This window comes from Scylla paramamosain, chromosome 47 (genome assembly GCF_035594125.1).
Source record: "Scylla paramamosain isolate STU-SP2022 chromosome 47, ASM3559412v1, whole genome shotgun sequence".
Taxonomy (NCBI): Eukaryota; Metazoa; Arthropoda; class Malacostraca; order Decapoda; family Portunidae; genus Scylla; species Scylla paramamosain.
The window spans coordinates 5,713,459-5,739,610 of record NC_087197.1 but is presented as its reverse complement, the minus strand read 5'-3'; the positions used below and the strand labels follow the sequence as shown (position 1 = coordinate 5,739,610).

General features: G+C 46.6%; 1 protein-coding gene across 2 annotated transcripts in view; it reads right to left on the bottom strand.

Annotated features, from left to right (window-relative positions):
* The window catches only part of LOC135095089 (uncharacterized), a 57,875-nt gene that overhangs the window by 7,271 nt on the left and 24,452 nt on the right, over positions 1–26,152 (bottom strand). For both annotated transcript variants that reach the window (XM_063995790.1, XM_063995791.1), the window contains one exon: positions 9,346–9,433. In XM_063995790.1, the coding sequence (XP_063851860.1) occupies positions 9,346–9,433 (88 nt within the window). The remainder of the gene's footprint in view (positions 1–9,345; positions 9,434–26,152) is intronic.

Below are 26,152 nucleotides of genomic sequence, written 5' to 3'. Positions count from 1 at the left end.
GGCAACATGCATTATGATGTCAATGTAAATGGTATTGTAGCAAAGGGACACATTGATCGGTTGCAGCCTTGGACCGGTCAGATAAACAATTCATCTTTACAGTAAAAATCCTCTGCAGATCAACACAGTACAGAACAGTCAGTTCCTTTTATCAATGATGAACAGCTGGTACAGACTACATTGCCTTCATCCCATAGTACAGTTGCACACAAAGTACATCCTGATAGGCTACCAGGGGATTACCTCCCGAGAGATTAGATTTATAAGTCACTAGTATGTAAGTGTTCCATGACATAGGTTTAATACTTTTGCATGCTCATCTCTACCTCATTGTGTCCTTACTTATTATTTAGGGGGAAGAAAGTGTTATATATGTAAGTTAGCCATTAACTCGCTTTCTATACCATAAGATGTATCCAACACCACAGTATTATGTTTATTATATTTCAGTCTTAAGAGTGAGTAGAATCTTGTCATATGGCATATGTGCATTTGTTTCATTTATTACTACATACTGATTTTACTCATACAATGGATTGTACACAAGAGAAATAAAGGCAGACTACGAAGTATCCGTTTCAATCCACTCCATTCAATCCACTCCTGCAACGAGAATGGGATATAACAGATGTGCCAACATTCCTGGGCTACAATGACTCCATATGTCTCACTCAGGTATGTGATGTAATACCAAAAACACTACAAGATCTATAAACACTGACGTCATTTGTGGCTACCACGGAGTGGCTTGTGTGCACAGTGCTCCGACACATCATTTTTTCGTTGTGACCATTTTCTGTGGTGGCCAAATTTTGTGGCGGTCAATTTTTGTGGTAGCTACTGACCACATAAAATGGCTCGTGTGAATCCAACTTAAACCTCGGAAACTTCTGGACCTGATGGGGGTCCCTCCTGTTGTGCTCTTTAACTGTGACTCCGTGTTCGCACCTTGTCCTTTCTGCCTATTCTTTAAAAGGTAGAGTGCTCAAACCCTTCAGTTTACTGACATATTGTTTTCATTATCTGCGTTTGTAAAGTGTTTGGGGATATTACCAATAGTAAAATTCTTAAACATAAATCTCTTCACGACCAGTATGGGTTCCGTCAGGGCCACTCCACTGGTGATTTGGCTTTCCTTACCGAGTCATAGTCTTCCTCTTTTAGGGATTTTATTGAAACTTTTGGTATTGCCTTAGACATATAAAAAAAAATGACAGTCTGGCACAAAACTTTAATTTCCAAACTACCCTTCTATGGCTTCTATCCTTTTCTTTATAAATTTATCACAAGTTTCTTTTCTTACCGTTCTATTGCTCCTGTGACAGATGGTCACTGTTCTCTCAAGCTTATAAACATTGGCCTTCCTCAGGATTCTGTCCTTTCATCCTCTTTCACCAATGATCTTCTAAGCCAAACTCACTGTCCTATCAACTCCTATTGTAATGATATCACTACATTTTCCTGTTTCCTTAAATGTCGAACCTTAAGGAATTAAACAACTCATGCAGGAAAACCACAAAACGCCTGATTTCCGATCTCTCTCTAAAACTTAACTGAGGCAGAGCAAACTTGTGTTGTCTAAAGCCTCATGAACTCAAATTTTCCATCTGTCAGCTTGATACAACCTTCCAGATAACTATTTCCTTTTCTTCAATGACAGTTCCTTCTTCTATAGTGAATATCCTCTGTCTTTCATTCACTATTAGTAAAATCTAGAAACTTCACATTCCATCTCTAGGTAAAACAGCTGTGAAGTTCTGAGTCATCTGTTAATTTTTCTCAACCTCACAAGTGTTAACTCTGTACAGGGACCCTGTCTGTCCATGTATGGAATACGCTTCACATTTATAGGGGTGCTCCAATCAAACTGGAGTGGAATCAAAAACATGTCATCTTAACACCTCCTCTCTTCTAACTGTCTCCAGTCTCTCTCTCTTCATCGCAGTGATGTATCTCTTGCTATCTTCTAGCAATATATTCACTCTAATTGCTCTTCTGATTATGTTAACTGCATGCCTCCCTTACTCTAGCGGCTTCGCTCCAGAAAATGTTTTACTATATCTCATCCCTATTCTGTCCACCTCTCTAATGTAAGTTAATGAGCATTATTAATCATTCGTCCCTTTTCTGGTAAATTCTAGAACTCCCTGCCTGCTTCCATATTTCCTCCTTCCCATTGTTGGAACTATCATTCCAACCGCGAAATTAATGATGATATCAATTAGTTCAATTAAAATATAACAATCCACCATATCAAGTGGATGAACCAATAAGGACTCGGTTCTAGCGGATCCGGACTTCAGGAACAAAACCATTCTCACTTTGCTTCACAATCCTGCAGTCACTTCCAAACAGCGGCCAGATACCGTTCCTTCATCTGAATTAGACTCCAGCCAGCGCCCAACTCACAACAAGCTCCTCAACATTCTACCATAGCGAACACATCATGTCAAATTTCAGCTAATTACTGTGGCTAGTTGCAGGCCTGTAAACTGATAGGTACTTAACTATCGTGTGTCCACCTAACTTAAGGTAAAACTCTACAGGGTGTAACGTGAGCTTCTGCAAATACTGAAAGAGGTGAAAGAACGTATAATTCTAAGTAGAAAATGTTCTATACACATATGTATTTTAAGGTTTTGTTTACCTGTCAGAGGAGCTGAAAATGTATGGGGCTCGCGGGTGTGGTATACGTGTAGCTATGAGGTGACGGACAGACGGTTGCATTGTTGCAGCTTTGGAGGTGCCACTTGGTCAAATTATGAATGGATTAATCTTTTTTTTTTTTTTGCAGGACGTGGAATATTAGAGTATCTTATAACAAGACAGTTGGTATTAAAAAGCATGTAATTTACCGATAAGCATTACACGACAACATTATTGCGGTGATTAAAAGTACTCCTGTAAAATGCTATGTGGCATCATCGAAGCGAGGGAGGAGGGGGGAGTGAGTCCGAGCGACCTTGAAAACAGCTGAGTGATGATACCACGTAGCATCTTACAAGAGTACTTTTAATCACCGCAATAATGTTGTCCTGAAATGCTTATCGGTAAATTACATGCTTATTAATACTATTTGTCTTGTTATAAGATACTGTAATATTCAACAGTTTACAAAAATAAGATTAAACCATCTGTAGTTTGACCAAGTGGCACTTCCAAGGCTGCGACAATGCAACCATCTGTCTGTCACCTCATAGCTACATGCATAGCACACCCGCAAGTGCCATACATTTTCAACTTCTTTGATGGGTAAACAAGGCCTTAAAATGCATTTGTGTATTGAACATTTTCTACTTAGAATTACACGTTCTTTCACCTTTTTCAGTATCTCTCTAGTGTCTGCGTGTTGCTAACATACCGCAGAAAACAGCAAACATCCACCGATTATTCCGAGTGGTACATTTGGCAATGGCGTAGTGGTTTGGCGCTTCACACCACAAATTTCGAACATCCTAGTAAGAATCACCGTTCTTATCAGGGATCTTGAAATGATCATTCACGTCAATGACCAGCGTGAAATGAAGGCCAAACAAACCACCATTAAGAACACTAACAAAAATTCAGGTCAATAATAAAAAAGAAAAAAAAAATATATATATATATATATATATATATATATATATATATATATATATATATATATATATATATATATATATATATATATATATATATATATATATATATATATATATATATATATATATATATATATATATATATATATATATATATGAACTATTTGATCCAACCACTCCGCAGGAGGCTATGACAGAGGATATTTTATATAGGGATGATATAACTAAAATCTTCACCAAGGTGAGATGGAGTTTTGGAACTTATATGAATACTCCATTAATCAGAATAATAACCTAACATCAATCCAAAAGCCTACCTACTGGATATATTATTATTTGTACGATATGTTTTCCCGGCGGCAAGCCAAGCACTGCCTGTCGCCAAAAGTGTATCCTCAGTTCCGGGCCGAGCCCAATAAAGGAGAGACGTGTGTCCCTATGTTTCGTTCCCCTGCCTAGCTATCTTACATGGCGCAGTGAAACCCTTACCTACACCGGTCAAGATGCCTCTACCTCGCCGATCCCCACGCTCGACGCCTAGGGCCTCGACGACAGTGGTTCCTCGCAGCCTCCAGCCGCTGCTCCAGCAGGCAAGGCAGACCATCAGTGACCAGCAACAAGCCATCACCACCTTGCAGGCCAACATGGCGGCGCTCATCACACGAGACAACGTGGCGCCCGCCCCTCGGGTGCCTCTCTCGGCTGCCCCCGAGAAATGCGACCTGGATATGACACCAGCTGCATTCAGGTCGCGGAAACGGTCCATGGAGTGCTGGCTTCTCCTCTGCAAGTGGCCACGCCAGGAAGCGGTCCATCACGTCAGACTCCTCTGTCGCCCCCCGCTGCAACGTGCCTTGGACGCCAGATTCACCTTCCACCAGTGGAGCGCCCTCACACAGCAGGAGGCGCTGGACGCCATTGGTAACCTAGTGCTTCGCTCCTCCAGCCCGGCAGTGCAGTGGGCAGAGTTTTTCGGTGTCAGCCAAGGGCAGGACGAGTGTGTTAGTGACTACTTCGTACGGGGCGCCCAGAAAGTCAACGACTGCGCTTTCGAGTGTCCCCAGTGCAGCCTCAACCTCTCTGAGTACTTGCTATTGAAAAAGCTTGTGGTAGGCATCCGCGACACGGGCCTCAAACAGCAGGTGTATCAGGCGTGTGACTCGTTAGGCAGTGTGGACGCCCTAAGGGCCATGTGTTGTGCATATGAGGCAGCCCGCCAACACACCACAGGCGTGGGCGGTTGGCGGGAAAGCAGTCGCGCGGCTGGTACCGTGCGGGCCGAGGAGGACGGGAACCAGACGCTCGACGCCGCCGCTGCCACCACCTCTGGCAAGACACAGCCCTCACGTACTTGCTGGAACTGTGGTACTTCGCACGCCCCTGACAGAGCTTCCTGCCCGGCCAGGGAAGCAGTCTGCGTCGCCTGTCGTAAGAAAGGTCACTTCAAGAGGTGCTGCAGGAACTCCAAGCGCCCACACGGCACTGCATCTGCCTACGCCGTCTCGGGATCAGTGACAACGGCAGGCGTGAACGTGTCCCGCCAACCCACCATAGAGGTAACAGTGGCGCTTGGCAAGGGCGCCAAGCACCGCACAGCAGCTGTGGCGGACACCGGCGCCCAGGTGTGCGTCGCGGGGACGGCCCTCCTGTCCAGTCTCAACATACAACCCACGCAGCTACAGGGACGTGCAGGCTTGCGGGATGTAGCGGACTTGCCCTTACGGTGCCTCGGATCGTGCCGGTGTGACATTTACCTTGGCGGCCATGCTACACAGCAAGAGGTATACTTCGTACCCTCCGCCAGGTCGCTGTTCCTGTCACTGAGCGCGTGCAAGGAGCTGGGGCTGGTGCCCGCCGGCTTCCCTCACCACTCCCTGCCGACAGTGCAAGCAGTGGAAGCGCGTGACACGACCGCCGAGCCTGCCCAGCCGCCTGCCAAGCCCGCTACGATACCATTCCCGCCACACGAAGAGCACGTACGACGGCTAGAGGAGTGGCTACTACAACACTTCTCGGCCTCCGCCTTCAACACCACAAGGAGCCCGCTGCCCGTGATGGACGGCGAGCCTCACCACATCCACCTGGCACCCAACGCTGTCCCCTACGCCTGCCACACGCCCGCCTCGGTGCCGAAACACTGGGAGGACGAGGTGAAAGCCCAGCTTGAAGACGACGTACGGCGAGGCGTCATCGAGCCCGTCCCGGCAGGGGAACCCACGGAGTGGTGTGCCCGCATGGTTGTGGTAGCAAAGAAATCAGGGCAACCGCGGCGCATCGTCGATTACCAGCGCCTCAACGCCGCATGCCGCAGAGAGACACACCACACCCCCGCCCCCTTCGACATGGTGTCTAGTGTCCCCAAACATTGCTTCAAGACAGTGGCTGACGCTTATTGGGGATACCACCAAGTCAGGCTGGACGAGGAGAGTCGAAGTCTCACCACCTTCATCACCCCATGGGGGAGGTTCAGGTACCTCCGGACCCCCATGGGCCACTGTTCTGCTGGCGACGCATACACAAAGCGCTTCGATGACGCCATCCAAGGCATCGTGAGGAAGCACAAGTGTATCGACGACACCCTCCTCTACGACAGCAACATCGAAGACGCATTCTGGCACACGTACGAGTTTCTGGCGACCTGTGCAGCCAAGGGGATTACTTTGAAGCCTGAAAAATTCCAGTTCGCACGGAGGGAGGTGGATTTCGTGGGTTTTCGCCTCGGCTGGGAGGAGTACAAACCCACAGACGAGCGCCTAGCGGCAATCAAAAGCTTCAGGATGCCTGACAAGCCCTCCATCTCAGACATCAGGTCGTGGTACGGGTTTGTCAATCAACTTGCCCCATTCCTCGCCACAGCCCCAATCATGAACGCCTTCAGGGAGCTCCTGAAGAAGCCGTGCGGAAAGGCTGTGTACTGGGACGAGCACCTGCAGGAGAAATTCCGCCGCGCTCAGGACACCATATGCCAGCTTGCAAAGGACGGCCTGGCATATTACGACAAAACCCGCCCCCTCACAGACTGGAGCAGGGAGGGCATTGGATTCATTATCCTGCAGCAGTTCTGCCACTGCTCGTCTGCTGCCGCTCCCTTCTGCTGCAGGGCGGGCTGGCGTCTGGCCCTGTGCGGAAGCCGCCACCTCACGGCCGCCGAGACTGGTTACGCCGCGGTAGAGGGGGAAACCTTGGCTGTGGTGTGGTGCCTCCAGAAAGCCCGGCTGTTCTTGTTGGGGTGCCCGAACCTCACCATCGTCACCGACCACCGCCCTCTCACCAAGCTGCTGGGGGACAGGGCCCTCACAGAAGTCATCAACCCACGACTCTTCCGGCTCAAGGAGCGAACGCTACAGTACCGCTTTCAAGTCAAATATCTGCCAGGAAAAAGGAACGCCGCAGCCGACTCCCTGTCCAGGTACCCAGCCCTCAGAATCCCCACCACAGACACCGACGCCGACCTGGATGAGGACCTCACCGAGGCAGTAGCAGCCGTGGTCATCGCTACAGCCGAACACGAGGGTCACGTTCTCGACGAGTCAGCGGTGAGAAAATCTGCAGCCGACGACCCTGTCTACCAACTACTACTGGCCAAAGTGTTGGCCGCGGACTGGCACCCACACAAGGCGCAAGAAGTGGCCTGCCTGCGCCCGTTCTATGGCGTGAGGGACCGGTTGGCAGTCTCTCAAGACCTTGTCACATACACCTTTGACCAGGGTTGTGTGCGACTCGTGATTCCTGAGCCCCTCCGCCCACAGGTAGCAGCAAACTTACACGCTGGTCACCAAGGGCTAGATTCCATGTTGCGGAGGGCAAGGCAATGTGTATACTGGCCCGGGTTGGAAGGGGACCTGCAGCACTACCGGGCGTCGTGCACGTCATGCGAGACGCACGCTCCCTCTCAGCCCTCAGAAACACTCGTCATCACGCCGCCCCCAGAGTACCCATTCCAATCCACAGTGGCGGACATGTTTCAGCATGAGGGGCACACCTACATGGTCTACGCTGACAGGCTCACTGGATGGCTAGAACTCGCCCATTTCCCACACGGTGCTACATCTAATAAAATCAAGAGTCAAATGAGGCAGTACTTCACGCGATGGGGCGCCCCGGAACAGCTTTCCACTGATGGGGGGCCGAACCTGGCGAGCGAGGAAATGTCGGAATTCCTCAAGAAGTGGGGTGTCATTGCACGCCTGTTCTCAGCACAGTACCCACAGTCAAACGGGCGGGCCGAAGCAGCGGTCAAGACGGCCAAAAGAATCATCAGAGCCAACACAGGTAGCGGGGGCTCATTGGACACGGACAAAACCTCCCTCGCTGTGCTGCAGTACCTTAACACCCCGCTGCGATCTGTCAACAAGTCCCCCGCCCAACTTGCCACCGGAAGGCAGCTGCGTGATGGCGTGCCAACGGCCCGACGACATTACAAGGTGGACAGGCACTGGGGAAGGACGCTGCGTGAGAGAGAAGTGAAAATGGGGGAGGAAGGCAACACCCTGATGGCAACCTACACACCCAGACAGCTCCGGCCCCTGCCCCCCAGCACACGAGTAAGGATGCAAAGCCAGGCCTCGGGCACGTGGGACCGCACGGGCTTGATCGTGGAGGCGCTGCCCTACAGGCAGTACACCGTCAGGCTTGATGGTAGCGGCCGAATAAGCCTCGGGAACAGGAAGCATATGCGGCCCGTCGCTGAGTCAACCCCACCGCCCGCACCGCCAACCCTGCGCCCACCAACCCCGCCGGCCGCTCAACCAACCACGACACCCGCACAAGTCTCAACCCCCACCCAACCTCAGCTACGCCCCGCACCCAGGAGGCAGGTGCGGCGACCGCAGGGAAGACAGGTTCAGGTATACTCTGCTGACCAAACAAACCTGCAAAAACCTAATCATGATATCACTTGCCTCAAGTAATTCATAGCAAGGTATGAAAGCCCATATAAATCATTGATAGCACACAATATTAGTAGAGAAGAAATATGCTCTACATTCTTCATAAATTACCTATAAGGGAAAAAAAAAAAAAATTTTTCCTAGGTCAGTGTCCCTCTTACATAAACTACGTACCAATATGTACGCTACCTGATGGTTTTATCTGATAGTGAGTATATTGTCATGATAAGAACTTCAACATTCAGTTGGAGGACAATTATGCCAGTGTTACCAGGTCAAGATGGTGAAAAACAATTCTGCTTCATCCTGAATGCAATAGAGCCGGTGAAAGTTTTAGTCGAACCTTTCACAGCATATTGTATGCTCTGGGTAGAAAGAAAAGAGAACAGTGGCCCTGGTAATTGTACAGCCTTGCAGTCATCAAGTACTCTGCATGCTATAACTGGATTTTTGCCCCATCCCTTAGTGCGTGAAGTAGAATCGTATCTCTACATAGACGAGTTTGCGGTGAGAACAGAATCTGCTACTATAAATCATCATAGATGAGTTAGGAAATTGCAGGATATTCAACAAGCTGCTTGAAAATGTAGATAAGAGAAATATGAAACAGTATAATGAGGGTTTTCGCAAGAGGCGACGTGAGGACAAAAACTTTAAAAGAGGGAGGAACAGGAATCAGTCTGAAATTGCGAAGGATGTTTGAGTAATTGTAGAAGTGATAGATTAAGTGACTGGAGTGGACAAAGCTAAACTATTTTATTTTCTAAAACAGTGGTTGTGTGACGCAGACATAAGTGGTTTAACGACTATGAGTATTTGACTTTAACGGCTATGACTATTTGACTTTTGATTTATCTTTAACGTCGAATCCTTACCTTAAAATCCATCAGGCGGTTAGGCATATCTGCAACCCACAGAGTATTCTGACGAAGTCGGAAACAGATCCTCAATGATTCAACTTTGCTGAAAGAGAAAAGAATACACGTGCTTCAGTGAGCCCTTTCCTCTTTCCTTAGGGAAACTCAAGCACAAAAGGAGGTACTCACATTTTCTATCACTCAATCACGTTGATCACAAGAACTTCTTTCTTATGTTTTGGAAGCACACTGACAATCATATAATCTGGAGCTTGTGTTTGTCCATTGCTTCTTTACAATTATTGTTCTTAACTTGATTTCATAATTTGTGGAATTTTGTACCATAACAATAGATACCCATTCCCTTACGCTTATTAATGCAATTAGCTACGTATCTGTATTAATAAGCATAATGGGGACGTGGCCTCCTGTCCAGTATTGGACACGTGTATTGACAACATTTTGTGAAAGGGGTAACACACTTAATGTGGTATGTTAAATTGGGTAACAAGCTGAAAATGTTGGGAACTAATGCCATAGGTATTTGCTTGAAGCGGATATTTCACTTCACTTTACTAAAGTCTCCGAAATACGATGCTGTAGGCAGATTTCAAAGAAAAAGTGAGGTATGTGAAACATACTATTTTCACAATGTACCTACACCTATGTAAGATATACTTAACTATAACCAACTATCATATCTGTTCATGAATTGTTTTGATCTTCTAAAGCTCCTTACTGGTTCGAGGCAAATAACATGATAATTAAGTCTATTCTAGTCATCTATCTTTCTGCTTGAGTACCAGTTTCCCCCCTCCTCTCTCTCTCTCTCTCTCTCTCTCTCTCTCTCTCTCTCTCTCTCTCTCTCTCTCTCTCTCTCTCTCTCTCTCTCTCTCTCTCTCTCTCTCTCTCTCTTTAAACAAATATTTACCGAAAGGCTTAAAATTGCACGTTGAATATGGAATTATTTAAAAAAGCCTCTGATAGTATTATTTACAGGGAATAACACTATACATAATTAACATTAAGATAATAATACAGAATAATGAAATATAGTCATGCAAGACTAAAAATTAAAGCGCCAGTGGAGACAGGTGCGTGCTACGCCATTTGTGGGTTGCCAGCTTCACCTGGTGTGTGGACATGTCTTGCACTTGTGATGTGGCCATCGTGAACATGTTCCACAGCCGCGAAGTCCTGGCTGTGTAGGTGCGCTGGTGTTGGCTATAGCGAGATCGAGGGACCTTCACTAGCTCGTCGCTACTGGCCGCAGCTCTGGTGGCACCTCTGCACTGTGTGTGGCAACAGCCTCAGAGGGTCAAGGAGGGGGACCCTCTGCACTTGAGTTTTGTGGCACAAAACTAGTGCCGACACGTCCCGGCGATGCTCCAGTGACGTTACAGGTGCTGGGTACTGTTGATCTTCGTCGGTGGCCACCAAGCGCAGGGCTCGCCGCTGCACTGCTTCCAGTCTTTGCATGTGGGTGGCGGCATTCGACATACAGGACAGGGCACTGTACTCCATACATGGGCGTATCTGTGTCCTGTATAGGATGAGGATGCCCCGTGGGTCGAGGGTGTTCGCCATCCTGTGCAGGGTAGAGACTCGGAGAGAGGTCTGGCGGGCGATGACAGCGCTGTGGTGATCGAAGCGTAGGCGGTCCACAGACACTCCCAGGATCTTGATGTAATCCTTAAGTGGCAGATTCTTGTCTCCAAAACGCAGCTGCCCTGAGACTACGTGTAAGGCACCTGGGTAACGCGAGATGACCATCGCCTGCGTCTTCTCAGGAGCGAAGTTAACCTGCTACATCTTTCCCCACTCCTCCATCAGTCCAAGCTGCCTGTTCAGCTAAGTGACGGCACGCTGACTGTCGAGGCCGCATTAGGAGCTGCAAAGTGTGTAGTCTTCGGCGTATGCTGCAACAGATGACAGCTGCCAGTGGAGGTCATCAATGTATAAGTTCCATAGGATTGGACCCAAGACGGAGTCTTGTGGAACTGAGGCCTGGACAGGTGAAGGCCTTGTTTTCTACTACCTGAAGGGTCCTGCCCTGGAGGTAATCTTCGAGCAGCATTAGAAGGTCACCTTGGACACCCTTGGCGCGAAGCTTTTCAACGAGCCCCGCGTGCCAGACCCTGTCGAAAGTCCTAGCAATGTACAGGGCCACCACAAGGGTGTCCAGGCCTTCTTCCAGGGTGTCTTGCCAGTGCTTGGAGAGGATGAGGAGGAGGTGGATCGGCCAGGTCTGAAGCCAAACTGCCTGTCTGAGAGGAGATGGTTCTTGCTCAGGTGTTAGGAGATGACAGCAGACACTATTAGCTCCAGCAGTTTGCCCACCACTGGAAGCAGGGAGATGGGTCTGTAGTTGCTGGGCTCAGACCTTGAGTTTTTCTTGTGGACCGGGACCACACGCGCTTCCTTCCATACTGAGGGCCACTTCTTCTCCCACAGGCAAGATGTAAAGACGGTGGTGAGAGGAGCTGACAGCTCTCTAGCGCAGTACTTGAGGAGCCGTGGGCTGACGTCATCCGGGCTTGTGGCTGTACCCACATCCACCGCTCAACCTGCTCTGCCGTCACCAAGACAGTGGTGACAGTGCAGTCAGTTTCCGGGGCCAGCTGTGGTGCTGGCCGTGCCAGGTCATCAACCTTCATCTTGTTGGCGAAAAGCTAAGCGAGGAGTGTGACCTTGTCTGCACAGCTCGTGGCTGCGGATCCGTCAGGTCTGGTGAGTAGAGGAAGAGTCTCGTTGTCACACTCCTTTCTGCTCCTTTTCCAGTTTCCACCAGATCTTGTTGCCAACAAATGGGCCACTGAGCTTTCGCTTTCTGTCCTCCCTTAGTTGATTCCTCTCCTATCTGCAGATGGACGTCATCCTCTTACACACGCCCCGGTGCAGCGTCTTGTTCCTGCGTGATGGGTGTCGCTTGTACCTTACCCAGACAGCATGCTTGGCCTCGGCAGATGCTCTGCAGCGAAAACCAAACCAGGCGGGATCACCAGGCCTGGAAAGATGTACTTGGCTGGATACATGCTGCTGTTGGAGGACAAGGAGCCTGGTGGTGAGGGCGTGTGCCTTAGTCTCAGCATCTCCCATTAGAAGGGCCTCCCAGTTCGTGTTCTCCATGTCCTGCTTCATTGATGGCCAGTCCGCCCTATCCCAAAGACAGACGGTATATGTCTTCCCTCGCCGTTAGCAGCTCCACCAGAAACAGCACGGCAAAGTGGACTGAGCTGCCCACTGGTCCTAGATGCTGGCAGCTAGGACCAGTGGGTAGGTTTGTCACCACAGGGTCCACCAGCTCTCCCCGCTCATGTGTAGGGAAGGTGACATGGTTGGTCAGGCCCTGAACCGCCAGAAGATTATTGAAGGCATCCTGCTCCATGTGGGAGTTCAGGTCCCTCACTATCATAATATGGGAACACTTGTGACGCTGGAGCAGTGTGTCAAGTTTCTCCGTCAGGAAGTCTAGCAGGGCTCGTCCTTGTCTCGAGGGGAGAAGCCTACCCTGAAGAACAGTACCTCCATCAGGCGAGGCACGGCTACCTCGAGTTCCTGTGCTTGGAGGCCGTTCTTAAAACAGGCAGCAACACCTCCGCCTGCTGTATTTTCTCGGTCCATCCTCACCCACAGGGAGTAGCCTGATATTTTGCCGAATGTCGGCTCCACCTCGTCACTCAGCCACGTTTCTGTCACTGCGACAATGTCAGCACTATGTCTCAGCACGAAATTGTGGCTAAGGTCACTCACATTGGTGCGGAGTCCTCTCACGTTGTTGGAGACCACGGTCAGATGACCTGGCGTTGGCTTTGTGAGGCGAGACGCGTTAGTGTCTGCCCTGCCACGAGGAGGGATTCCAGCTGGGGTAGTGAGCGGGCTGTGGCTGCCGGGAGGGCCTGAAAGGGCTTGAAAAGGCTGCTGGGGGTGAAGTTGTTGCCGCGCTAAACCCTCCGTCATGAACATTCTCTCCTGCCTGTGTTCCTGGCGTTCGCCAGCAGCACGGCGGTAGCACATCTCAGCTGTGTGGCCGGGGCGGAAGCAGTATTCACATCGGACCCTTTGCTCTCCCCTGTGTCTCACTGGGTACACGGATACCTATGGCTGAGTCATGAGAGGAGGAGGGACAGGTCGCCGGTTAGATGCCCCCCGCTGGCCGCGTCGCTGTCGCTGGGTCTTCTTCCTGCTTCCATTGTTGTAGTTGTTGTTGCTGTTGTTGTTGTTGTTCCTATCGCTGTTATTGTTGCTGTTGTTGTTGTAGCTGCTGTTGTTATTATTGCTGCTGCTGCTACTACTGGTGTTGCTGTTACTAATACTGCTGCTGTTTCTCCTGCTCTTGTTGTTGCTGCTAATATTACTACTGTTGTTGTTGCTGCTGTTGTTGTTGCTGTTGTTATTGTTGTTGGTGGTAATGGTGGTGTTGGTGTTACCTGAGGTTGAGGTTGAGGTGGTGATGGTGGGGGGCGGGGTGTGGCCGCTGTGGTGGAGGCGTCAGTTACTCTTAAGAGAGGCTTAGGCCTTGGAGACTGCCACCATTGCCTCCAGTGGTGCGAGGAGGCACACACTCTCTCCCAGGAGGGAGTAGCAGTAGTCGCAATAGAGCTGCTGGAGACGCTCGCATCTGCTCTCTTACACTCCTTGAGCACCTCCATAAACGCATGGAGTTCTATCACGTGTGTCTGTTTACTGAGAATCCAATCCCTTTGTAGCGTGAGGGACTGAATTATGTTATTTTTGTCTGTTACCTCCTTCTGTAGGCGTAGGATGTAGGAGATGAGATCTTCCTTATCCATCTCCCTGTATAGCTGCTGCCCGTCGACATCTACGCCTGCGCCTGCGCCTGCCACCATCGTCGCTTTCGTTGGGGATGGCAAGTGTGGTGAGAGCATTTTCGGAAGGATCCAAAGGGAGATAAACTACAGCGTCTTCAATGCTGCATAACCTCCCTAGTTCCTGTGTCTTCACATGCAGATATCATGGTCTCCGAGGCAGGATGAGTGGCAGACGTTGGGGCAGTCATTTCTGGCTTCGCATCTGACATAAGGTGCATTCTTGACTGCAGTCTTCCCACAGACAGCACACCACTTCTGAGGGCAATATCCGGGAAGGTCTCGCCTCTTGATGGGCCTGTGATTCGCCATTTTTGTGCAGTTTCAGCCGGTGGTAGTGGTGACGACAGCTGCATTCTCTCTCTCTCTCTCTCTCTCTCTCTCTCTCTCTCTCTCTCTCTCTCTCTCTCTCTCTCTCTCTCTCTCTCTCTCTCTCTCTCTCTCATTGATTTTAAGTCTAGACCCATTACTTCCATTTATTTTCTTTCCAGACTATCAACCATAAAGACCATCTTAAAAAAAAAATACTTGAATACTTCCACCAGATTTACTCAGGTATAGCTTCAAGGGGGAGGAGTGATTGAATAATTGAATGATTTAGTTTTTGGCATCGCAACATCACGGTCATATGGCGCTGCTGCAAAACTAATAAATTTGAGTATAAAAACCAAATGGGATGAATAAAAAAAAAACAAAAACAAAAGCAAACAAAAAAAAGAATATAGGTGCAAAAATTAGAGATGGTATTTTAAAATAATGAATTTGAACTGAAGGGGTACTGACCCCACTGACCCAGATACCTGGCATTGTTCATTATGTGCCCAAGACACTGACTCCACTGACCCAGGCCCCAAGACTCAACGTTGTTCGTTATGTGTCTTCCTCACTTGCCTCCAAGTTCTCCCAGTGCAAAGATAAATTTCGCCCAATACTATATTACTAGTAAAATAATTAAAAGAAAAATAGTTAAAAGGGAATCTGTAATTTGCGCAAAAGAGCAGCCTTCTCAGACCTCATGTCCCGGGAAGAGAACTCTCTCTGCAAGTATCAGTGACATCTGGAATGTCCCATCTTCATCACGAAAACAAAAAAAGTATCACTACCGCAGCTCCACCAGACCGGAACACTACACTCGAAAGTGTCACATTGTAAGGGAAACCAAGTAGTCATCACAAAATGGTAGTGTTTCCCGGGACATGAGGTAACCATGAGTGAGACATTAGTGACCTGTCTGGAGATGAACCAGTACAGTCTCTGTGCAGCGTTCCTGCACATGGACATACGTTCATGGACGGAAAGTAACAGGAGTTATCGCCTGCATCTTAGTGGTGGTAACCAAAAGTCCGAGGGATGGATTGGAGAGCAGGAGAATTAATATATATTTGTAAAATGTGTTGCAGCCTCGTTAGAACTATCAAAGTCAACTAATGAACGATGTGATGAAGTGAGCTCTGTACAAAGCTGCCAATTAGCCCTCTCTATACGCCATCACGGAAGAAGAGACCGTGGTTCATACCCTGTCAATTATAGGAAACTGGTCGCTGCCATATAAATATGACCAATGCCATTAGAAGAAGTGAGAGAAATAACATTGATTGAAAGTACCAGTCTGGCTGTGAAAATGTATTATATCCTATATCCCTTGTATCCGTTGAATTTGAAATCTCCTGCTCCTCATCCGCAATAAAAGAAGCAAATAAAACAGCGCCAGAGTTGATTGTGCTGTCGCTCCATAGCGAGTAGCAACAATTAAAGTCTCCCAGGATGAGAAAAGGAAAGGAGAGGTCTCACACGAGGCAGTTAAGATCACCTCTCGCGAGAGGAACACCAAGCGGAAGATCGATACCACATATTGTATAGCACCGGTTTAAAAATATCTTGACTTTAACAGCATGCAGTTGCGTTTGAAGGCAGTACAATGTAAAGTATGTCCATGTGGACCAGAATTGCAGTGTTACCGTGGGTTCTGATAGGAATCTGCACGAGTCTGAAACTCCTAAAGATCCCAGGGGAGGAGGATTCCTCGATACAGACAGATTGCTATCGCTCTTGAAGGAAGTTATAGTATGAAGACGTGTAGAGAAACCCTCAACGTCCTTATCGGATGTGGATGAATCACTTTGGATATTGATATCCGGATTAGGGCCATCTGATGGTCTTAAAGGAATATTTCTAGGGGGAACTCCCATTAAATCAAGAGACTCAGCAGATCTTCAGGAACATCTGTGGGGTTATGAGAAGGAGCTCTGGGAGATTTCGTTGTATATGTCTGTTGTGGTTCATGAACTTTGGCCCCACCTAAAGGGAACCGCCTTGTCGTGGTGGGAAGGCTTCTGTGTCTGTATGACCTGGCAAGCAAGGCTAGAGGGGGGCTTTGGCCCCTGCTTCGCCCTATTTAGGGGGGAGAGGGTTACCCGTGATAGTAAGGTCGCCAGTGAAGGGCCAGACTAAATGGTTCCTGGGGTTAGGCCGCCAGTATGGGCCAACAGTGCCGCTCATCAAAGGGGGCACCTTTTGAGGTCATCCCATGTTGGATGGTTGGGTGTCTGATTGATTCCATCATCAAATCATGAGGGGCCACTTTTTATGGGGAAGAAGTACCCCATTCATGGTGGCCAGTGCTCGAACCCCCTCATAATCCTGGAAGGTGATTTCTCTTGGTCCCTGGAGTGATTTTATTTTTATAATATCCTCATGGGAAAACATGAAAACTCATCTGGTCCTCAAAGGTCATTGACCAGGCCCTCAAGACGTCACCTTCTGGTTATGATGGTGATGTGCAGGCTGGAGCTTGCATTACCCCTGCTGTTGCTTCTCATGGTGGAAGGCCCTTTGGGTCAGTTGTTGAGTCTCCATTTGAGACTCTTATGATCATTAATGTCTATGCATCCATGTCATACGGTGCTATTAACTCTTTTCAAGCCCTTTGGAACAGTTCTCCATATCCATCTCAAATATGACGGCGATTGTCTGTCTGATCGGTGCTATGTGACTTTTACATCTGATGTTGCTGCCAAAACAACATCAGACAATAAATTCTCTTCATCTTGGAGAAAACAATTGAATTGCTGAGATCATTCGATCAAGCATTGTAGTTGACAGTAAGAACGATTATTGTCTTAATGTCTTTGATGATGCTGAAGAACGTGCTTCCAAAGTTTGCTACCCACCTACACCTTACTGGTTTGTACCATATTAGAGTTAAGGTCGAGGAAACTTTATTCACGCTGCCAAGTATCTAGAAAGGGAGATTAAAGTGCTCCCTACAAATAACATCAAGAAATATGGCAGAGGAACCTTGATCCGAGCTAAAGATTTAACTCAGGCGATGATGCTCCTACATTTACTATGCCCTTCTGATTGGATCTTTGAATCTATCAAGCCACACCGAACATTCAATTATTGTAAAGGACGTATTTACAACCAGGACCTAAATGAATTCTCGTAAGATGACATCCTTCAGTTATGTCCTGATAATATTCAACGAGTGGCCAAGATTAGAGGCAATGGTTATATGATCATGCCTACATTCTATGGTTCTTTTCTCCCTGAGTGTTAAGATTGATCCTCTTTTTCTTGCATTAAAGACTTTTATCGATAGTCTACTACAATGTTACCGGTGTTATGAGTTCGGTCACAGGAGAAACAACTGTACAAATCGTTTCTGGTGTGGTCACTGCTCTGCCTTTGACTCACAACCTACTCCCGAATTCGAACCAAGTCCTTATTGCTTCTTCTGCAGGGAAGCTTACCCGCTACGTTCTCGACAATGCAAAAGGTATCGTCTTCAGCAGGACATCCTTCATCTGGCTAATTCTAAATTGTATTCTCGGGAGTCCCTTTTTTCTTTTAAGAAAAAGGACTTTTTAAGTCAAAGATGGTGGGGCAAAGACATACGCCTCATCCTTCTAATCTAGTTGTTCTATCTCTACCACAGGCAATACAGTTGTAACATCTTTTCACCTTTTCCAACCATCAGTTGATTCCTCCTGTTCTTGTGAGAATGTTGCTCTTCAGTTACCGTATGCAACAAGTATTTTGTTTTAAAAGAAATGTCACAGATATGCCCTCCTCTGCACCTTCAGCAAAGCCCTCTATAACATCTTCAGCAAAGCCCTCCACTTCATCTTCACCAGCTACATAACAGACTCCTCATGCAAAAGCTCGTATTGCTGAGGTCCACGCCCCAGTGAATTCTCAACCACGAACGACTGCCAAAGCTTTTAAGCCTCCACAGCCACATTCAACTCTCCCTTGCTTCCTCCTCAGTGCCACCAGAAACGTCCCCCGGGGGTCTGCTGAGTCCCCAGACTCGACGGACGTTCTTCCTAGAAATATCCTTTTGGGAGCATCAGATGACCCTAAGCTAGATCTCATTAATCAAAGTGATTCTTTCATATCCAAAATGGACATAGAGGGCTTCCTTGCCCAAACTCCCAATAAGTCCTCCTGCAGGAACGATACCAACTCGTCTAGGTCGAGGAATCCTCCTCCTCCGGTCTTTTCAGGCGTTTCAGAGTCGTGTGCGGGTAGCTATCCCCACACCAGTTGTTCAATCTCACGTTCCTGCGCCTACAAGCCCTGTAGGTCCAGATTAGCGTCGGTGCCCGAATAAGGTATCTAGTCAGATTGGCAAAGGGAATATTCTCTTGGGTCTTCTCTGAAAATTCCCTCAAAATAGTAATAATCAAGATTCTGCAGTGGAATTCTTGTGATTTGCGTGCCTCCTGGGAGGAATTCCGGCTACTGATCTCTTGGTTTTCTCCTGTGTGTTTTTGTTTGGAAGAGACAATGTTCAAAGAATCCACTCAGTTTAGTCCTCCTGGGTATTGTGCTTTCTTCTCCACTCTAGTTTCTGGTCAGGGCCACCATGGTGGCACTGGCATCTTAATTTGCAGATATTCCTTTTATCCACCTGCAGATTCACTCATCTCTGAAAGTTGTTGTTGTTAAGGTTTTTATAAATCGTTTTTATACATTGAGCAGTCTATCTGCCTCCTAGTGTTCCTATCGAAAGGAATGAAGTTGATAACTTTTTAAATACTCTTCCTTCTACTCTTTTACTGGGAGAATTCAATGGTCGCCATCCTTTGTGGGATGATAACGCTGTTAACCCTTATGGTTTTTTACTTGCTTCTTTTATCGAGGATACAGGATTAGAAATTTTAAACTCTGGGGACATGACCCATTTCCACAGTCAGACTGGTATCTTTACAAGAATCTCTCTCTCTCTCTCTCTCTCTCTCTCTCTCTCTCTCTCTCTCTCTCTCTCTCTCTCTCTCTCTCTCTCTCTCTCTCTCTCTCTCTCTCTCTCTCTGCATCTCTAATTGTTTTCTTGATATTAAATGGAAAGTTTTTTTTTCCAATTTATATAGAAGTAATCACTTCCCAATTTTATTAGAGTCAACTGATTCTGCACCAGTCACATCCTCCCTTATGGCGTCTAGATAAGATGGATTGGCAGCTATTCACAGGACTCAGCACCCCCTGCTATTTCAATAGATGAGATAAGAAATTGTGATGAGACAACAACATACTTCACTGATATCTTGCACTCTGTTGCTCTTCAATCCGTCCCTAAGACCTCTGGTCGGCTTTCTAAGCGTCCTGTTCCCTTGTGAAATGCAGATTGTACAGCTGCCATTCGCGAAAAGCTTGCTGCCTTTTTTTTTTTTTTTTTTTTGCCCTCAAAAACATCATGGGAACGTCCACTGCTTGGAGGCTTTTCGACAAGTGCGTGCCCGTGCATATCGCATTTAAAAAAAAAAGAGGGCTCAGCAGGAATCTTGGAAGAGTTGTGTCTCTTCCATTATACTTCGCACTCTACTCACCAAGGTCCGTAAGATATTCGGGAAGTATTCTGCACCTCCCCATCTGTTTTACCCCATGATGGAAGGGATGGTGGCAGACCCTAATACAGTTGCTGACCTGTCAGTTTTGCCTCCCTTGGTGGAGAGTTTTTACGGCAGAGCTTTCTCCCATTATCCTAGCTTTAAGAATTGTTTTTACTCTTCCCGTCTTATCTTTTGCAATTTTTAGCGATTCTTGCCTTGCAGTATATTTCCGCTGTTCAACATCCACTTGTTCTTGAGTTGCTCTACCTTTAAGGCGTAGAGGTTGCCATGTCGGATTTTGCTGGGTCCTTGCACATGTTGGAGTTCAGGGGAATGAAAATGCTGATAGGCTGGCTAAATAAGCGGCAACTTAGGTTGTTCCTTCCAGTCCTATTCCCTTTCATGACTTATACTCCATTATAAGGGTGACAGTTCTTACCAGTTGGCAGGGCAGGTTTGGTTGCCACCACTAAGATGGGTGAGATAACTTCTATAGCTTTTCGCCAATAGATGTATGTCCATGTGCAGGGATGCCACTCAGAAATTGCACTGGCCTGTCTCTGGACAGATCACACATGTCTCACTCATGGTTATCTCATGTCCTGGGAAACCCAACCATTTTGTGATGACTGCTTAGTTTCCCTTACAGTGCCACACTTTTTGGTAGAGTGTTCATTCTGATGGAGCTGCGGTAGCTTTTCCGTTATCGTGACGAGGATGGGACTTTTCAGATGTCGCTGATATTTGGAGAGGGGGCTCTCTCCTCGGGACATGAGGTCCTTATGCTCGTGAAGAAGGGTGGTCTTTTAAACAAATTATAGATTACCTTTTAACTGTTCCTTAATATATTTTTATCAGTAATATAGTATTGGGCAGAACATTATCGTTGCACTGTGAGAACATGGTGGCAAGTAAGAAAAATACGTAACGAACAACGCTGGGTCTTGGGGCCTGGATCAGTGGGATCAGCGTCTTGGGCACGTAATGAATAACGCCAGATATCTGAATTAGTGGGGTCAGTGTCTTGGGCACGTAACAAACAACGTCAGACTTATGGCTCAGTGGGGTCAGTGTCTTGGGTAGGAACGAACAACGTCAGATCGATGCAGTGGTTTGGTTCAGTAGGGTCGGTATCCCATCACTTTAAATCTAACTAATGAATTAATACATTAATATACCAACCCTCCCATTCTTAGCACTTAAGTATTTTTTTTTTTTTTTTTTTTGTTTTTCCCATTTCCTTTTTTGTGTACATTTTTTTGTGATTTTTAATATTCTAACCATTCCATAATTTTTTTCATATTAATATTTTAACTAACAATCTTTGTTGTTTTAAAAATTTCGTATCAGCGCCATATGACCGGGATGTTGCGGCTCCACAACATAAATCAATCAATTAATCAGTTAAGAATTGTTTTTTGGTTGAAAATCCACGGAGGCATGGACTTCAGCAATATGGACTCCTGTAGAGGAAGTCTATGATGTTGCTGAAGATGTAGTGGAGGACTTTACTGAAGACGCAGTGGAGGGGTTATCAGTAGCCTCCAGAACTTGTAAACAGTAACAACAGGTGCAGTATTCTTCCAAGAACAGGGGGAAACAATGGATAGTTGAGAAAGGGAAGAAACTGCAACAACTATATTGGATTTAGAGATGCAACAGCTGGAGTGGAGGGAGGAGGCGTATGTTTTTGTCCCACCATCCTTCTGTCTGAAAAGAAGTTCCTGTCTGGCACTACCAAGACTAATGAAATGAAATTTAGCCAGTTAAAGAGTGTCATGCTCAAGACAGTACCTCTTGCATTGTCGTGAACACAGTGAACTTCCCTGCAGTAAAAGCAACAAAGTGCCAGTTCGCATTCAAGAGTAGAGAGTGCGTCAAGAGCAGATTTGTACGGTTCTTTCTTCCGTGATCGAACTCATAACACCAGTAACATTGAAAAGGACGGTCAGTGAATGCCTTTACAGGAAAAGAAAGAGGACCGATCTTTACACGCTAAGGGAGAAAACAGCCATAGAAAGAGCATGACCACATTACTGTTTCCTCTAATCTTGGCCACTCGTTGAACATTATCAGAACATAACTGAAGGATGTTATCTTCTGAGCATTCATACATGTCCTGGTTATAAATACGTCCTTTATAGTAATTAAACATTCGGCTTGATAGATTCAAAGATCCCATCAGGAGGGCAAGGTAGATGTAGGAGCATCATCACCTGCGTTATATCTTTAGCTCGGACGAACACACCTTTATTTTATTGCTTGATGTCATTTGTAGGGAGTACTTCAGTCTCCCTTTCTAGACAATTAGCAGCGAGGATAAAGTTACCTCGACCTTCCCTATAATATACTACAAGTACTCGTAAGGTGTAGGTGGGTGATGAGGTTCGGGAGCGCGTTCCTCAGCATAATCAAAGACATTAGGACAATGATCATTCTCGCTGTCAACTACATTGCTTAATCGAATGATTTCTGCTGGACCAACTAGGTTGTTTTCTCCAAGACCCAGAAAATTTATTGTCTCAAGAGCAGTTTTGGCAGTAATGTCAGATGTAAATAACACTGATTAGAGAGCCAGTCGCCGACATATTTGAGACGGATACGAAGAACTTTTCCGAAAGGCTTGAAGACCTGAGTGGATAGCACGGTGTGAGATGGATACATAGACATTAATGATCATAAGAGTGTCAAGACAAGACTCAACAACTGACCCAAGGGCTCTTCCACCATGAGAAACAACAGCAAGAGTACGAGCTCCGGCCTGAACATCACCATCACGACTAGAGGGTGACGTCTCGAGGGTCTGGTCGACCGCCCCTCTAGGACCAGATGAATTTTTCTGTTTACTCACAAGGATATAACACGAGTGAAATGACTCCAGGGCCCAAGGGAAACCAGCTACCGTGACTACAAAGGGGGCGAGCTCTGGCCGTTTCCAACAGATGTCCTATCTCCATGGGGGCCGCTCATTTTAAAAAGTGGCCCCTCTTTATTCGAAAGTTTGCCCGCGACAGAGCTAAGAGCTCTCCCTACCACGCACCCAAGTCCAGACACCCAAACATCCAACACAGGATGACCTCACTGACGACCTTGCTAGCATGTGTAGCCCTCTCCTCGAAAGTAGGACGGAACAGGGGCTAAGGTCCTCTCTAGCTTTGCTTGCCAGCTCATAGGGACTCGCAAGGCCTCCCACCACAAGGTGATTCCCATTAAGAGGAGAAGGGGGCAGGAAGGAGTGAGAGGAGTTATCCCCCCCCATTCCCATGTTCCTTGCTGAGGTGGTCTAATCCTGACTGATTTGGACCGTTAAAAATGGAAAGTGCCAATTTTTGTTGCAGAAAATGCCATTTGAAATATTCCCTCCTATTGTTCTCGAAACTCTGGTTCCGTGCTTGCAACTTTTTTCCGTTAAGTTCTATGTTACCATCTATTTGTTCTTAAAAAGCGTCTTTTTGACTGCTCTAATCCTTCAACACTATCACTCCACTGCTTTAATTTCCTGACTTTCTGATTTTTCTTCTTGCATTTCTGGAGCTTTTGAATCTATCCTGAACAGGAAGATTCTTAAATATCAATCACTTCAAAACCTTATATCTGATCACCAGTATGAGCTACGTCGTGGCCACTTCACTGGTGATCTTCTGGCTTTACTCTTTGAATCTTGATCATCCTCTTTAAGGAATTTTGGTGAAACTTTCCATGTTGCCTTGGGCATGTCAAAAGCATCTGGTAGAGTCTGGTACAAATCTTTGATATGAATGATACAAGTGATATCCTCCTTTCTATAACTTCATCTCAAGTTTCTTCTGCAACAGTTTTATTGTTGCAGTGGCAGACGGTCATTGTTCCCTTCCTAAGTCTATTAACACTGGTATTTCTCAGGATTCATTCCTATTATTTACTCTCTTTCTGATGTTAACCAACCTGAGAAGTATCCTCTCCTATTGCGATGATATCACTCTGTACTTTTTCATGTGTTTCCTCAAAAGTTTTACCCTTCAGGAACCGAAAAAAAAATCACGACAGGAAGCCACACAGCACCATGGATCCATCAGTTCTATACAGCGTTCCAGGTAACTATCCACTCTCCTTCAATGACACTCACTTGTGTTCCTTTTCTACGCTGGACATCCTTTTTTCTCTCCTTTATTAATGATAAAAAATGGACGTTTCATATTTCGTCTGTTACTGAAGCGACTTATATGAATTTAGGTGTTCTGAGCCTTTTTTTTTTTTTCACTCCTTCCTCGCTTACCCCTATTGGGAACCGTCTCATCACTGGGAGGAAGGGGTGGGGGGGTGGGGGCTTGCGTGTTCCTATCATCTGGCGAGCATGTCTAGAGGGGGCATCGGCCCTGCTTTGTTATACTTAGCGGTATACCTTGCAAGCAAGATCGTCAGTGAGGGACCAGGCTAAATGGGTCCCTGAGTCAGACCTCCAGTACATGCCTGCCAGAAGGGCCACCTTTTCGGGTCATCCTGTGTTGGATGGTTGGATGGTTTTTGAATAAGCTGAAGAACTTGCTCTCAAAGCCTGACACACCCTTACACCTTACTGGTTTGTAGTATATTACAGGGAAGGTTGAGATAACTCTATTCGTGCTGCTAAATGTCTAGAAAGAGAGATTGGAGTGGTCACTACTGTTAGCCTCAAAAAGTTTGGTAAAGGTGTGTTGATTCGTGCTAAGTAAGATTTTAATATTGGGCATGGTGCTCCTCCATCTACTTTATCCTTATCGTGGGACCTTTGAATCCATTATTGTATCCTGATTTTAATTTAAAGCAAGACCACCACGGTGGTACTGCTCTCCTTATTAAAAGGAATCTCTCTCACACTCCTGTAGAGCTTAACACTCCTTTTACAGGCTGGTGCCGCGTGGAGGCGGGGGTTCTCCACAGGCCTTACACTGTGTGTATCCTTCACCTTCCATTCGGTGTTACAGTTGAGAGGGAATACCTTGCTCATCTTATGCGCGACCTTTCCCCTCCTTTTATTTTAGTAGGTGGTTTTAATTAATGATCGTCATTCCTTGTGGGATGATGGAACAATCAATCCCCGAGATCTTTTACTTGCTTATTTTATAGAGGATGAGGGGTTGGGAGTTATAAATTAACGAGATATGACGCATGTTCCTAGTCAAACTGGCACTTTTACAGCCATTGATATCTCTCACTTTCCTTAATGTTATTTTAGAATTCAGTTGGCAGGTTTTACCAGATTTACGTGGCAGCGACCTCTTCCCGGTAATGCTGGAATAGGCAGGGTCTGAACTAGTTTCGTCATCTCCGGTGGCGTCTAGATAGGGGTGATCAGCAGCTTTTTATAAAACTCGCTTCGCCTGCTTGGCAGCTCTGACGTGGCTGCGACATATTTTACTGATGTATTACATTCTACTGCTCTCTGATCCGTCTCTGGAACATTTGGCCGTTTTCCCAAACGTCCGGTCCTTTATTGGAACAATGATTGCTCTACTGTTGTGCAAATGAAGCGCACTGCCTTCTCTCGTCTCTGCTTACATCGTAGGTACACCCAGTGCATGGACACCTTTCAACGGGTGCGGGATTGTGGTCGACGAGCATTTAGGAATGCACAGCTAATGTCTTGGAAGGACTATGTCTTTTTGATTACATCTAAGAACCTTCTCACACAAGTATGGAACAGAGTTCACAAGATTTCTGGGAGTTTTCGGCTCCTATCCCTCCTGTATTGTCTCATGCTGGTGAGACGGTGGCTGATCCCAAGGTGGTTGCTAATGTATTTGCAGATCACTTTACGAATATTTCCAAGAAGGATCCTAATTCGCCTATGGCACAACATTGTCGCCATTCGGAATTACGTGGAGTTAGCTTTGGTTCGGCTGGGGGTGAATCTTATAATGTCAACTTTTCTATAGTTAAAGATGAAGATATCTTGGTGCAGTGATTTGTCACAAGAGCCATATGCATTTTTACGTCACATGTTTGATAAAGTTTTTTTTTTTTTTCATCAGAACTCTTCAACTTTATTTCAAAAACCGGTGATTTTCCCATTTCTTGCATTTGTAAGTTACTGGAAAAGATTTTAAATGTCAAGCTTATGTGAGACGCAATTATTTGTCTCCTGTTTCTGTAAAAAGCTGTTTACGTCTGATTTGTTTTTTTTTTTCTAAAATATTATATATA